At 44.1% G+C, this 16,521-nt stretch overlaps 1 protein-coding gene across 7 annotated transcripts in view; it reads left to right on the top strand.

The window, feature by feature from the left end:
- PPFIA2 (PTPRF interacting protein alpha 2) overlaps positions 1 to 16,521 on the top strand; it is a 617,960-nt gene that overhangs the window by 577,953 nt on the left and 23,486 nt on the right. For all 7 annotated transcript variants that reach the window (XM_074941964.1, XM_074941966.1, XM_074941963.1 and 4 more), the window contains 3 exons: positions 3,179 to 3,379; positions 11,940 to 12,002; positions 13,915 to 13,944. In XM_074941964.1, the coding sequence (XP_074798065.1) occupies positions 3,179 to 3,379; positions 11,940 to 12,002; positions 13,915 to 13,944 (294 nt within the window). The remainder of the gene's footprint in view (positions 1 to 3,178; positions 3,380 to 11,939; positions 12,003 to 13,914; positions 13,945 to 16,521) is intronic.

A 16,521-nucleotide genomic window follows, 5' to 3' on the forward strand; every position in this document is an offset into this window, starting at 1 on the left:
TTGTGATGCTTGACAGAATATCATATTAGGTCTACATCTGAAGCAAATACTGGAGGGAGAGGAGGAATCTTGCCATTTTGCTTTTTCATATCGCCTATTCTAATGGAACATGCCAAGTAATCCTTACAGATAGCTGCCTCCCTGGATCATCCTTTGAAGCATCGGCAGTTTTAGTGGCATATAGGTATTGTAGTTCAGTGCACTACAGATTGGTACCAGGGACAACGCTGCCCAAAAGGATGCAAAAGGGCACTCCATCAGCCTCAGGGAGTTGGAGGAAATTCCAAAAGGATAAGATGTTGTACCCAAGTCTGTAACTGTGGAAAAATAAGTTCTCTCCATACTGAGCATTTTTTAACTCTTTGTAGATCCTGGGGTTCCCCCTGCCCCCCATCGTATGAAATTTATCACACGGTACACATTTCCAACTTGATGATTTAGGTCTAATGTTGAGTATTTCATCGCACTGTAGGAGATTGTTAAATCAGACACACTTCTACCTGTCCAGGTGCATGTGGATTAACCAATGCCATGTTTTAAAAAGTTTCCATGCCTACAATTTCTCTCTTGGTAAAACAGCTTCTAATACCCAAAGACACTGGAGAGGATTTAGACTTACATTTTCAAAATTATATGTTAATTTTGAATGTTCAACTAGAGACACATAGAACGTGATTTTTCAAAGGTGTGGAGCGTGTGAAGCTCCCATTTACGTCAGATAGAGCTGCCGATGCTTAGCACCTGTGAAAATATTTCTAGTTCAAACAGGAATTGTTCTAGGGCAAACAGAAATTATTTTAGGGAAGTTCTATGGCCTGTGTTAGGCAAGAGATCAGACTAATTCACAGTGGACACTTCTGTCCACTAATCTATTAATCTATTAATCTATGAAAATCAAGACCTGGTATCCTGAACTGGACACCCAAAATTAGTGAACACTCTTGAAAATGTAAGCCTTAATTGGTATGGTATTATGGGTGCTCAGCAGGCGTTCAGTTCCATGCTGATGGGTGTGGTATAGGAAACAGAATAAAAAATAATGTTTGTACCCTACCAGTAGCTCACTCTTTAATTTGACATGTGCTTTCTGACACCTTATATTTGAAAAGTACATCATATTTCATTTTAACATAGAAAAGTGTACTAAATATCTATCATGAAATGTGTGTGTGTGTACCCATTTGTAGAAGTAAAAAGCCCTTGAATGTCCTATAAGGCAATAAACAAAGCATAGTTGTCAGGTTTTAGTTGTTGTTTTTTTAAATTTTGGGACAAATTTGGAAACATGGGAGTCTATGACTAGACTGGAAAATATGTGCATGCAAAATATGTTGCCTATGGAATACCTGATTTTGGACATGCAAAAGGGCCTTTGCACAAATGAATTGGTGAGTAGTTGTAGCCTCTTACAAATTATGTGCTATGGAAAGTTAAGCTCATGCATATTTTCAGGACCAGGGCTTTAGTGTGTGTATAATTTCTGTGGCATAATTTAGGTATTTTTCAAAATTTGGCCTTTCAGTTCATTTCTGAAAACACATGCAAAATGCAAACTAGATACCATTAACTTGGGTTTGAATAGAGACTGGGAGTAGCTGGGTCATTCCACATATTGAATCTATTTCCTTAAGTTAAGTATCCTCACACCTTCTTGTCAACTGTCTAAATGGGCCATCTTGATTATCACTACAAAAGTTTTTTTCTCCTGATGATAAGAGCTCATCTTAACTAATTAGCCTCTCACAGTTTGTATGGTAACTTCCAACTTATCTGTATGTATGTGTGTGTGTATATATATATATATATATATATATATATATCTTACTATATGTTCCATTCTATGCATCCGATGAAGTGGGCTGTAGCCCACGAAAGCTTATACTCTAATAAATTTGTTAGTCTCTAAGGTGCCACAAGTACTCCTGTTCTTCATGCAATAACAGGGACTTTAATGAACAATGGCTGTCATTAGCCTTCAATAATTAATCATATGGTATTTTTGGGGGGGGCGGGGTGTTTATAGAAATGATGTAAAACATTAGAAAAGAAAACATTTGACCAACTGAAAACAAACCATGCCCCCATTATAAAAAGTTATAGTGGGCCTCAATTTTTAGATGTCCAACTTGTGACACCTTAATGAGGCCTGATTTTCAGAAAGTGCTGAGCAATCAGGCCCCTTTAACTTTCTCAAGTTGGGCACCCAAAATCACTAATCACTTCTGAAAATGTTGGCGAGTTATGTCTTTTGGTCCTGCTTCTGCACATTTCGTTAGAATTGAATGTATTGCATACTGTGACGAGGAGCTGCCGGGTTCAGGGGGAGTTGGAGGGACAGTGTTTTGGGGTGTTCACATATGTATATGTTGAAGATGGAATTCTTTCCTGTGGATGAGAAGATCTGGGTGTTCTTGCAATCATAATAAGGTGACACAGCAGGCACTGTGTTTTTGCGTACCTAGAAGAATGCAAAACAGTTGAGCACAGTTCAGTCATATGGTCAGTCTCTGCTCATAAGAGGGTCAGGAAAAGAATAGTAGGAGTGTTGCAGGCAGGGATTGCGAGTGGCTCTGAAAACACTTTGCGTATGTCTACACTCCGAGCTGGAGGTGTAAATTGCAGCTCAAGGAAACATACCTGTGCTAGCACTCGTTGATCTACCACACTCAAAACAGGGTGTAGCAGCCACGGCTCAAGGGGCTAGCCACCCTGAGCACAACCCATCCAAGATGCTCGGTAAGTCCTCAGGGCAGCTAGCCCTATCCATGGCTCACGCTGTTGTGGGTATACTCAATGTAAAAGCACACTAGCTCTCATTGAGCTAGGGCAGGTTTCTCTCCTCGAGCTGGAAGTGTAGACATGCCCTAAGAAACATGCCTGTGTTCGACATTCCTGTTATGGTTATGGAACACTAGAGCGCTAACGTGAAATCTCCAGTCGTGCCCAGATCCAGAATTCCAAAGCCATTTCACAACGTCAAAATCGCTTTTCGATCATACTTATTGCCTGTGCAATGCCTGAATCTGCATGCACAGAAGGGCCTTTCACAAACTGGTGATTTGAGTGCTTGAGCATTACCATAGTAATTCACATGGCAGATGTCTTAATAACTAAACCATGTATGAAATCTCAGAAATTGATTTCTAGTGTCTTAAACTGGTGACTTTTTTCTCAACAGCTGTGGTTGGGAATGCCTGCATGGTATGTTGCTGCTTGCCGTGCAAATGTGAAGAGTGGAGCCATAATGTCTGCTTTGTCTGATACTGAGATTCAGAGAGAAATTGGAATCAGCAACCCTCTCCATCGCTTAAAGCTCCGACTAGCAATCCAGGAGATGGTATCACTTACAAGTCCATCAGCTCCTCCCACTTCTAGAACAGTGAGTCACATTCAGCTAACTTTCTTTCTCACACTTAACACCATGTCAGAATCCAGACAAAAGTTGTGTAGTGCAAACCAAATCAAAATCAGTCTGAATTGTCCTGAAGAGAGTGGAAGTGCCTTTCCTTGCTTGTTGATCACTGATAATTTTCTGTAATAAATACATTTTTTAACATTGTGCTTCTGATTAACCTTGAAATTACCTCAGTGATCGATATGAGAGAAGGGCAAACCTCAAAATGTTCGCATGTACTATGCATAGATACCTAATGTTTGGAAACTTACTTGTACTTTTGCAGGTATTTTATTTCCCCCCTTTCTCCAAGTCACATCCTTGCCCCAAATGAACCAGATACTTTTCCTGCCCTGGCTCTTTCCTCCCACAGAACTCTCTTGACACTCCCTCTTTCTACCTTTTTCAGTTAGCCCCCAGCCTGGATCTGCTGTATCCTCCTGCTTATCTTTCCTCCCTAAGAGAAGCAGCAAGAGCATGTGGCTATGTAGTGAGAAGAGGGAAGAGAATAGAGAGTGTTTTATTTTCTGTGTATAATGGTGTGGGTGATGGGAGGAGAGAGAGAAGGCAGGAGAAGAGTGCATCTAGGAGAGAGAATGAAAGTGATGGGAAGAAACATGTATGAAAGAGAACAAAGGTGAGAAGTGGAAGTGTATTTGAGAGGGTGAGAATCCTGTGTGTGTTATGGTAAGAGTGCGTGTGGAGGTTGGGAGACAGAGAACAAAGGGGCCATGCTGGTGAGGAAAGAAATAAAGAGTGGGAGTTAGGAAGGGAGAGAATCATGAGACAGATGGTGAAGGCTAAGAAATAGATGACTGGAAGTAAGGTGAGAAAGCTGGGCCTAGAGATATTGGAGGTCAGAGAAAGAGAAAAGGGGCTTTGTGGCGGTTCAATGACAAGACAGAACACAGCTTTTAGCAAGCAAGCAGGCTGGTCTCTGCTAACGGGCTTCCGCCTGTCAGCTTTCCACTTTCCCCTTTATTCTCTCTCTCTCCCCGCGCATTACATTCTCCAACAGATAAAAGGAATACACTGGCTTTGTTTAACATTCTTATTTACCAATTTCTATCTACCGCATTCCTTGCTCTTGGGCCTTGAGCCCAGTCCTGAGAGGCTTCCCACGATACATATCATCTTGGCGAGATTCCAAGGTTGATGCCCTTGGATGGAGCAGTGTGTGCACTACTCCTACACAACACTCCGGGTGTGCCCTGAATGTTGCCAAGCGCATAAACCTTTATGAATCCTACATCCCCTCCTTTTTTGTTTATTTGTGCTCGGCCATCTCATGGTAGCCATCAATTTGCATTTGCAAGCCAATTAACTCCCGGACAGGCAAGGTCATAACTCGTGGAGCCTGCCAGGGTGGGTCTCGACAAAGCCTTAACAAAAAGGAATACATTGTACACAGCAGCAGCAAAAAATAAGCTTAAAAAGGTAAAGTGTGATTGGCCGGGCCCCAATTAGCCATACTAGAGTACTGGGAAGAGAGGTTCGAGTAAGCGGCGAGCATCATCTCATTCCCAATTTCCTCAGGGTGATGACATACTGAAATAAGGCATGTACCTAACAGTTCTCCGGCTGCTACAGAATCAGATAAACAAAAGTGGGTAACATTTGCTATTAAAGCCAATCTTTCCCATAGGTTATATGTCATTCGGGCCTGTAATGAAGAAAGCGCTCCCGAATCAACCCCTCCAGGAAATAGCAGGCACAAAAGGCATACAATCAGTACAGAATTAGCAGTAATTTGGGCGAGAATTGCCACAAACAGAGTCTCTGGCTGTTGGTTTGCTGCCAGTCTTCGTTGAGCCGCGGCGACCAATGCTTTTACTGCTCCGCATGTCACGGGCTGGCTTGGGACGCTACGTCTCTTCCGTCTCCGTCCCGCCGTTGTCGACCCGGGAGGCACCGCGTTTTCCTCCAAGGTCAGCTGAAACTCCGGTATGGGGTTCGACAGCCCCTGGTGCCACGCCATGCTGTTTCAGTGCCGGTCGAACACACCGGGCTGGAACCCACAATGGTCCTGCAGAGAGAAACACAGCAGCATATCCCCAACCCCAAGTGATTAGAGGTACTGGGCCCAGCCACTGCGGATCGGGCAGCTGATGGTAATAGACACGCGGTCTTTCCATTTGTGAAAATGCCGATCCGTGGGGGTCTGCTGATCTGCGTTCAGCGTTAAATTATTTAAAGTAAACAAAAGGATATGCAGTTGTTGCTGAATGTCTCCTAAGATTCGGAGACGCAGCTCCCCTTGTTTTAATTGTTTGTCGAGCAAGATTTTTAGCATGCGATTTGCACGTTCAACAATAGCTTGGCCTGTGGAATTATAAGGGATCCCGTGTTTGAGACGGACGTCCCATTGGGCACAAAAGGTGAAAAGTGCTGTGGAGCAATAGGCTGGGGCATTATCCATTTTTTTCTGGCTCGGGTGACCCATAACAGCAAAACAGGCTAGCAAATGGTGAATAACTTTGGGAGTGGCTTCCCCACGCTGTGGGGTCTCCCAAAGGAATCCCAAATAGGTATCAATGAAAACATGTAAAAACAAATAGGGGTGGAATTGTGGCACGTGAGTGATGTCCATTTGCCACAGCTGATTCGCTGCGGTACCTCTAGGGTTAACGGCATAAAAAAAAGGTAGGGGCAGCAGCGGCACAGTGGGGGCAGGAACGAACAAAAGAACGTGCATGATCAGTAGGAATATGAAACTGTCGGGCCAAAACAGAGGCAGACTGATGAAAAAAGGAATGGCTTTCAGTGGGGTCAGAAAAAAGGGAATTTACCTGACCACGTAACGCGCGATCGGCGCGCGCATTGCCTTCAATGAGTAGCCCAGGCAGAGAGGTATGACTGCAAATATGAGCAACAAAATAAGGGAAATTACGAGTGGTGATGAAATACTGTAAGGACAAAAACAGGCGAAGAAGGTCCGCATCGACCTGAGGGGTAATGAGGGCAAGGGGTAAATGATCAATTACCTGATAAACATAATGCGTGTCCATGATCAAATTAAAGGGACAATCAGCAAAAAATTGAAAGGCCAAAATAACAGCAGCTAATTCCAAGGACTAGTAAAGCTCTCCAAGCGCTGTGCATGCAAATATTGTTGTACAAGTGAATGAAGCGCTTTCAGCTTTTCTAGAGGGAGCGGCCACTGGTCAATCCATATGGGCTCTAAGGATTGCCATACCAATGGTAATGCGGATGGCAAGGTGGGTGAGGGAGGATTTTGGGCCATTATATATTAATATCAAGGGTGGTGTCCAGCTTTGTAAGTAAATCACGGCCCCAAATATTGAGGTGGACAGGGAGTACAAAAGGGCAGATTGTAGCAAGGGCACAGCCTCCTGGTTTAGAGACCGTGACCCAAGACAAACTTTGGCGCCCGGGTTTGCTACCCCCGATCCCCCACAACTCTTTAGAAGGAACTGTTGGCCAACCAACTGGCCACTCCGGATCACGAATCACCGTAACGTCAGCTCCAGTGTCCACCAACCCTGTAAAAGGAACATTATTTAAGAGAAGTGTTAACTGAGGTTTTGAGGGGCAGACCGACATTGTCAGAGCAACAAGTGGAGAGGACGTATTGTGAGACGGCGACTGAGACAGCGTCGATTCAAAGCCGCCTCCACCCCGGGTTCGATCCTCGGTGGCTGGCACCTGATAGGGGACTAAAATCAATTGTGCAATTGACCGTCCACGCGGGAGCAACTGTGGAAGATGGGTCCACACCTGAACCTTAATAACGCCGGTGTAATCGGCGTCAATGACTCCTGGGATGAAAAAAAAACCCTGTTTCCCAGCGTGTGAGCGAGGGAGAACCAGACCCACAAATCCGGCAGGGAGAGGTCCCGTCACCTGTGTAGGTATGGCGCAAACCTCCCCTGACAACTGAAAATCAGCGTCCTCCTGCATAATCAAATCAAGCCCTGTACTTCCGGCAGTCGCCGCCCTCATGGAATCTATGGATTGTAAGGCAGAGGAACAGTTGTCTGAGTGGGAAACACCCCCGTTTGGCCCTGGGTTCGGGGGGGACCCGTCGTGCGGTTTCCCGACCCGCTACGACACTGATTAGCCCAGTGATAGCCCTTCCGACACTTGGGGCACTTCTTTGAGGGGCGGGCGGGCACCGTCGATGAGCGGCACTCCCGCTGAAAGTGACCCTCCTTACCACAGCGGTAACAACGCTTCCCCTCCTTCCCGGTTTTTCGCAGGGCGGCAGCCAGAACTCCAGCCTTATGTGCTTGGGTTCCGATGTTTTGGCACGCCCGCAGCATGTCCGACAGCTCTAGAATTCCAGAGGCTTGTGCAGCCTGGAGAGCATGGCGGCAATCCTCGTTCGCATTTTCAACCCCCATTTTTAACAGGATCTCCTGAGCTGCCGCAGGGCTATCCACCTGTCGGAGGATAACCTCCTGCAATCTGTTGGTAAAATCCATAAAGGACTCTGATGCACCCTGACGGATACTGGCAAAGCTTTTAGTAGGCCTGCCCGAATCCGGGACCTTCCGGAAAGCATGCTGGGCGCAGGCGGAAATAATGGGGAAGACGGCCTGAGGGAGTTGAGACTGCAGCTGAACGGTAGCAAACTGGCCCTCCCCTGCCAACTGCTCATAAATGATACCTTGCTCTCTATATACCTGGGCTTGGCGTTCCGCCATCTGCCGATACTCACTAAGCCAAATAACATACTGACTGGGTGTCAGCATCATGCGCAACAGCGCCTTCCAATCTTCAGGGATCAGGGTGTACCCAGTACCTAGCCCTTCAATGAGACCACGCACATATGTGCTAGTCAGGCCGAACTCGCGAATTGCTTTCTTTACCTCTCTGATCACCGAGTAAGGCAAACTGACCCAGTCTGCAACCTGGTTGCCCTGGCCATCATCCTGCCAGGTCACAGGACAAACTGAGACCAGATCAGCCAGCTCCTCTGCTGTAAGATCTGAGCGAGTCTTCGCTGCGTGAACCATTTGTTGCACCAGCGAAAGCCTCTGAGCAGACGCAGACGACCCCCCGGGGAGCCCCGGAGCATGGGGCCCCACGGGCGGAGGGCGATCACACACCGGCTCTGGTGGGGAAGGCCAGGGAGGCGGTGGTAATAGAGGCACTGGGGGCGAAGCAGGGGGAGGGATGGTTGCAGGAGCGGACAGGGGTGGCGGGATCGGCAGCCCCTCTGTTGGCGCGGGAGAGGGTCTTTCTGAGGCGATACACTGTTTCGCATTGTCAGGAGGGGGGATGGCTGCAGGAGCGGATGGGCGTGGCGAGATCACCAGCCTCGCGAGGGAGGGCCTGTCCGAGGTGACACGCTGTATCGCGTCGCGGCAGAGGTGCCAGGCATGTAAAGCCTGCACGGACGCCCGAGGCTCTTTGTGCAATGTCTGGCCCAACCGCTCCCAGTCCGCTAGCTTAAGGGTTCCAGCTTCAGGGTACCATGGGCATTGGGCACTCACCTCCTGTAGCAGGAGAGTGAGTTCTCGAGTGGGGCAGTCATGCTGAGCCTTACGCAGCAAATACTGTAGCTCATTGCGGTGCTGCACTTGCAAAGCAGAGAGGGAGCTTCCCATACTTACCACAATGAAAAATACTCACCGGGATCCACAAAGCGGATGAGTGACGCGTCTGAAACCCTTGCCGGGCGAGGTGAGTGCTGAGGGCCCCACGTTTGGGCGCCAGTTGTGGCGGTTCAATGACAAGACAGAACACAGCTTTTAGCAAGCAAGCAGGCTGGTCTCTGCTAACGGGCTTCCGCCTGTCAGCTTTCCACCTTCCCCTTTATTCTCTCTCTCTCCCCGCGCATTACATTCTCCAACAGATAAAAGGAATACACTGGCTTTGTTTAACATTCTTATTTACCAATTTCTATCTACCGCATTCCTTGCTCTTGGGCCTTGAGCCCAGTCCTGAGAGGCTTCCCACGATACATATCATCTTGGCGAGATTCCAAGGTTGATGCCCTTGGATGGAGCAGTGTGTGCACTACTCCTACACAACACTCCGGGTGTGCCCTGAATGTTGCCAAGCGCATAAACCTTTATGAATCCTACAGGGCTTGGATAGATGGGAATTGTGCAGAAGAGGTGAAGGGAAAAGTCTGAGAAGTGGAGACCGTGAAGGAAAAAAGGGTAGAAAGAAAGTCAAGAGAGGAAAACAGTAGGCAGCAGGAAAAAGAGATGAAGCAAATGAATCAAAGTGAGAGAAAAGGAGAGAACAGAAAGAAGTGGAAAAGAAAGGGAAAAATCTAAGACAACACTCAAATTTAAGGATAGTACATTATATTAAGAGTGGTTATCTCCCTATGTTGTGTAGTATTGTCCTGTCAGAAAAGGAGAAGCTGATTGAAAATGAAGGAGCCCCGGGGCAGCATGCTGCCTGGGAAGGGGGGACATTAGAATACTAACACTTTCACTTTTCCATTTGGGTACTGAGCCTTGGTTTGGATCAGCATCCAAAAGTCTGGATGCTTATTCAAACCCCTGTATACAAACCTCTTGAGTCTGCAAAGTAAGTTTTTACATTTCTAGAGACTAAGCTATTTTGTAGCCTCTGGTACATGTTAATTTTAGTGAGATGCAAATACAAGCACAGTTTTTTTATCTAAAATGTTTCAGGTCTATAAGTGAAAGCTGGGCTGAAATATGGGGACAGAGTTAAGGTGATTTTTAAATGTGCAGTGTAATATATTACACTTGTTCTTTCACTGAAGAGATTGTTTGAACAGTGAGGATATTTGAATATTTCTCTACCTTCTCTTAACTTCCATATTCTTAACTTCTTAATTTCCATATTTTAAATGCTCAATGATAATGAACTGTGTTGCACATAAATTTTAAATGTATTGCTGAGTAACATAATATAAGGAAACAATGGCAGACACAGATCTGAGCAGGTGAATTTTATCTGTCATAGTGAAATGTATCTTGAACAAACAATAGTTGTAAGTCGCTGCATGATCAGGTGGCTATAAGACTATTTACAGGACTGTTCAAGTTTGTGCTGTCATGAGGTCATGTACAATTCTGCACCACTTGATCTGTACAATCAGTTTTTCTACAGTGTGCCCATCCTGGTGGTTTTTCATCCCTATGATCTAATGTTTAAACATCTTTTAGAGCTTTATGTATGCATTCAAAATATGTCAGCTATTTCAGTAACTGCTACGGGCCAAATTCTGTTACTCTGACTTTGAGGAGGACCTTATTCCTCCAGTGAGCTGATTTCTGCTACTCAGAGTGCTCCTCCTGGAAGTGGTACTACCAAAGGTACTACTATCAGTAACCTGGCCCTGAGAATCTGGCATATGTTCTCAAAAGCTGATGGCTTTCCTCATTCAAGGATGAATCTTGCTCTTATTGAAGACAATAGCCAAAAAACATGACGACTTAGGGTAAATATTCAAACAAACACACCTAAGTACCATTTTCAAAAGTGGCTTAGGCACTGAGAAGTCTGAGTTTCATTGAAAGTCAAATTTTACCCTAAACATCTCAGTTTCTCTATTCCCATTGCTGAGGCACCTTTAAAAGCTATAGTTACACAGCTCAAGAAAAACATTGACGTTTACCAGATGAGCTGTCACAAATTCAGGCTAGAAATATTAGGATAGATTGTGCCTTTTGCACTTAGCCCTGAGGGATGGGTGGCATACAGCTGCACCATGAGTCATAAGTCCCCTGTCCTCTCTCTTTCTCAAGAAGGAAGTTAATTTACTGCAGCTTTTGCCCTTGTGTGCTCAGCCAGCTCTTGCACCCCCTTACTTCCCTGGTTGGTCACCCGGGGGCAAGTCAGAATCTAACCCTTATTAAAAAGAATGGAATGAGGGGGAAAAGAGAACATTTTTAAAAGAAATTCTTCAAGAATGTTTGATATACAGAACTGTGGGAAAAGGGATCTTATGTTATATTACAATGCAACTACAGTATGTGTGCAGAATTTTTAGGCTGGAAATTCATCACCAAATGAGAACTCTCCTCAGGATTCAGTTACCACATAAAAGCTTACATTCACTCTTTGTGTGATATACTTGCTTTAACTAAAAAGAAAAGGAGGACTTGTGGCACCTTAGAGACTAACCAATTTATTTGAGCATAAGCTTTCGTGAGCTACAGCTCACTTCATTGATGAAGTGAGCTGTAGCTCACGAAAGCTTATGCTCAAATAAATTGGTTAGTCTCTAAGGTGCCACAAGTCCTCCTTTTCTTTTTGCGAATACAGACTAACACAGCTGTTACTCTGAAACTTGCTTTAACTGTTATTCTTTCCTTTGTAATGGTATTCAGAGAATTTCCACCACATTAGGAGTAAGACATTTCATCCACCAGTTCTGGTTAATAAACAGGCATCTGTTAAGATCTTAGTGAAGAAAGATGTAAAGCAAGTTGTCTAAAGTTCTCTCTAGTTGCAGCTCAATTGAGGCAAGAACATGGTTGTGCTGATTGTGATGCTATACGCTGTTAACTTACAGTGGTGCTGCCTTTCTTCTTTAACACTGCTTACCTAATGTGGATTCTACCTGCTTCCCTGTGGGCCTTGTTAACAGCCCTCAGGCAATGTTTGGGTGACCCATGAAGAAATGGAAAATCTTGCAGCTCCAGCCAAAACGGTTAGTCTTTCCAATTTTATTTAAACAACAATGATATTTGTTTTAATGCCAAGAACACAACTGAAGTATATGTAGTTGTTACAATTGTTGCATCACCTGTAGACTGTTTCTGAAATATACAATTAGAAAAAAAGTGATAACAGTTCCCTAAAAAATAAAACACCAAATGTATTACAGTCACAGAGACTATATCAACTTGCATACAGTACTGAAGTTTCACTGTACAGCTGTAGTTCTGTTTTCTGAAACATTAATTTGAATAGAAGGACTTGTGGCACCTTAGAGACTAACCAATTTATTTAAGCATAAGCTTTTCTGAACTGCAGCCCACTTCATCGGATGCAACAATGCAAAATGTTGCATCCGATGAAGTGAGCTGTAGCTCACGAAAGCTTATGCTCAAATAAATTGGTTAGTCTCTAAGGTGCCACAAGTACTCCTGTTCTTTTTGCGGATACAGACTAACACGGCTGCTACTCTGAAACCCGTCATTAATTTGAATGTCACACTGTGTTGAATAAGAAGGAAGAGTGTTTAATATAAAGGAAACTGTTAATTTGAAATCTAGTCTGTGAAAAATGAGTCTATAGCAGTTTCAGTACTGCACCTGCCCATAAGCCTCCTTGCAAGCATCACTTTAAATAGAAGTTTGCGATAATGATGACACTGAGAGATGTTAATCTAGAGGAAGCCTAAAGAGTATGTAATTGGGACAAAAATGCTTTAGCCAGAATTCTCTCTTTGAAAACCAGACCAAGCTGTTCACATTTCTGGGACTTAGGGTGGCTATTGTGCCATTGTGTTTTTGGCAAACATCTTACTGATTTTCATAGAGACTTAAAATATATGGCAGTATGTATCCCCCAGTCAATGGCTCAGATTTTTTTCATTCCCCCAAACCTCAGGGTTAGAATTATATTTTTGTTTTCAAAGGTAAGGTTTTTCTATGCCAGCATGAGACCATGCTTGTAAGCCATTAACGAAGCTTAAAAAAAAGATATATGAAACCTTATCTTCAGTTCAGAATAATTTATGGTTAGCCCAGCCCATAAATGGCAAGGGAGGTGCTAAATCTACAGTTTAATGCAGCAAAGGTGGATTTGCTATACATTTTCATTTGCTATAATGTTTTACATATTCACTATAAATTTCAGGGAGCAATTTCCTTGTCAATTATTTTTTACAACCGAGCTGCCTCTGAGCTTTATCATTATTGGTAAAGAAAACACGAACACAATAACAACACCTTTAGCACCAACAAATAGAGCTAGCCCTGGAAAACTGACCAGGAAAAAACAACAGACTTTTGGTACAAGAAAGTGGGTAGCTTTATTGCAATGTGTTGTACGAAATGTTACTGTTAACAGAATTGAATGAAACTGTTACCTTGCCCTTTGAGTATGTGTCAAAGGGCAAAGCTTTACAAGTATTCACAGATCTGAATCAGGGCAAAATTTCAACCATTCTGCCTGTAAACATAGCTTTACATTATGAATGTTTTGAGACTTTGCTGGACAAAACAGTGGGTTACCCCTAATTTACAATATTTTGAGGCAAAATGGCAACATTTTGACTTTAATAGCTGCTTTTGAGAAAACCACCAAGGGAGTTTGAGATGAACTTGTAAAATTTCGCAAAACTATGAAGATTTTTTTATATCTTTAATATTTTCTTGATTTGTCAGCACTAAGAAGTTTTTTATTCAACCTTAATTACAATGGTGTCACTTTTGTAGCATAGCTAAGCAGTTTGCCATTGACACTAGGTCAAATGCATTATCAGCATAGTAAGCTGTACATTTTTCTTTGTACTAGAATTATTAACATTTGCATTATAATCACCTTTTGCTTCTTGACTTGTGTTTGTTGTATTTTTTACCTGCTTTTCTAATGGCTCCTTCCTGATAATACAGAAAGAATCTGAGGAAGGCAGCTGGGCCCAGGTATGAATCTTTTGACTTTATACTTTTGGGGTGGAAGACTACTAATAATTTAATTAACATAGTAATAGAAAACCTTGTAACATTTTATCAGCTATTGTATGAGTCTAATGCTGTGATTTCCTCCTGCTGATTTAAGTCTAATGAATATCTTTTACATTTTTAATTCAAAAAAATCTTTTCTAGACAGGTTTGTTACATAAAACATAAATACCATATTTGTAGCAAATATTTTCCTTTATATAAATTGCTACGATCTTTTGTAACCAGATATTTTAAGGCGACTCAACACAATCCTTTATTTTGTGCATATACGCTTTGCACACATATCCATTATATGCACTAGTATGATTTGCTTTTGCCCCTTGGGATGATGAGGAAGTAAAACACAACACACTCGTAAGCAGATTAATGGCAGTGGCTGCAAATGCCTTGTTACCCTGCAGTCCCTAATGCTTATAAAGAATGAGGGTGTCTGCTATATGACTTCGACACCAGCAAGATGCAGCTCCCAACCATACTGGTATTGGTTTGACACATGTTTGCTCACGAGGGATGGGGGATGTACATGCAGGCCCGCTGACAGGGGAGGGCAAAGGGGGCAATTGCCCAGCAACCCGGGTAGCGGTGGCCAGGAGCCCTGGGCCTTGTTAAGTTGCCTGGGCACGCGCAGGATGGTACCGGCAGTGGCGAAGGCAGCCAGGTGGGCATGTGGAAGCCCTGGCCGTGCCGGAAGAACGTGCTCAGCAACTCACTGGGCACCAGCAGTGCAATCAGCAGCTCAGGACCGTTACATGTTCTGCTTTGGGGCCCGGAATTGCTGTCAGTGGGCCTGTGTACATGTTCTCAGTAGTAAGGCCCTGTATGCCTCATGTCCTTCCCACACTGTCCTTAGCATAACTTTTCCTAAACACATGCCCAAGTTTGGGGCAATTAGGTCACAACAAACTGTGTTTATGTGCTGCTTATCTAGATGGGATATTAATGTCAGGCTACATGAAGGGTCCAGGCATGGTCCCTGTTCCTACTGGCAATGTCTTTCAAACCCTGCCAACACAGAAAAGAGACCTCTCTTGTTCTAGCCACCACTGTCCACCATAGTGGAAGGTCATCCAAGTCACAGAAATGGCATGCTCCCCCTTCATGACGAAACAAGCAGGGGACTATGGGGGAGAAAGGGTGATAGGTCAGCTGGAGACATCCTGACACCATCCTGTGGTTGGTTCATAGTAAACTTGGATCCTCATTTATATGTCTGTGCAGCAGGGGTAACTGAAGGTACAATCAAGTCCCTGCACAATTTTTGTATACATTTTTGGAGGCTCTTTGTGAGTTGTCGTTTATAGAATAGGGGATCAGATTTTTAAAGGTATTTAGGTACCTAACTCCCATTGATTTCAATGGGAGTTTGGTGCCTAAATATCTCTAAAAATCTGGACCTAGATGCTCTGCATATAAAGTCTACAACAGGGATCGGCAACCTTTGGCACACGGCCCATCAGAGAAATCCGCTGGTTGGCCAAGACAGTTTGTTTACCTGCAGCGTCCACAGGTTTGGCCAATCGCAGCTCCCACTGGCCGCAGTGCACCGTTCCAGGCCAATGGGGGCTGCAGGAAGCGGCGCGGGCCGAGGGATGACACAGCTATCAAGGAAATTGTGCTAGTTCTTGGAGCTGAACCATTAATGTAGAAACTTTTCAGTATATGACACAGTTTCAAAGATTTTTATTATTATTTTCTTTGAAAACCACACCATATGCTACCGAGTCCTTTTAAATCATTGATCACCATATTGTGGGATTGGAAGGGACCTCAGTAGGTCATCTAGTCCAGTCTCCTGCGCTGAGGAAGGACTAAGTGTTATCTAGGTCATCCCTGACAGTTGTTTGTCTGCTCTGTTCTTAAAAATCTCCAAGGACAGTGATTCCACAACCTCCCTAAGTGACTTATTCCAGTGCATAACTGCCCATATATTCAGGAAATTTTTCCTAATGTCTGAACTAAATCTCCCTTCCTTCAGTTTAAGCCCATTACTTCTTGTCGTGTCCTCAGTGGATAAGGAGGACAATTTATCACCCTTCTCTTTTTATAATAACATTACATACTTGAAGACTGTTATCATGTCCCTTATCAGTCTTCTCTTCTCCAGACTAAACAAATGTAGTCTTCCTTCATAGGTCATGTTTTCTAGACCTTTAATATTTTTTGTTGTTCCCGTCTGGGTTTTCTCCAATTTGTCCACATCTTTCCCAAAGTGTGATGCCCAGAACTGGACACAATACTCCAGCTGAGGCCTTATCAGTACTGAGTAGAGTGGAAGAATTACTTCTCGTGTCTTACTTACACAGTGGTGCAAGTAGATTTTAATTCTTATCGGTACCCATAGGTAACTCATGGGAGGGACACAAAGGGGGACAATAGCTAACGGGGGGCATGTGACCTCCCATGCTCTCTCTGTCCCCTCCCAATCCCATGTTACCTGAGGGGGGCTCCGTTCTCCCACTACACCGGATATAGATATCTGAACTGCAGGGCTCCCGGGAACCGCAGGGGCAAAAGAAGCACATGCGGCCCCACACT

Source organism: Natator depressus, chromosome 1 (assembly GCF_965152275.1).
Source record: "Natator depressus isolate rNatDep1 chromosome 1, rNatDep2.hap1, whole genome shotgun sequence".
Taxonomy (NCBI): domain Eukaryota; kingdom Metazoa; phylum Chordata; order Testudines; family Cheloniidae; genus Natator; species Natator depressus.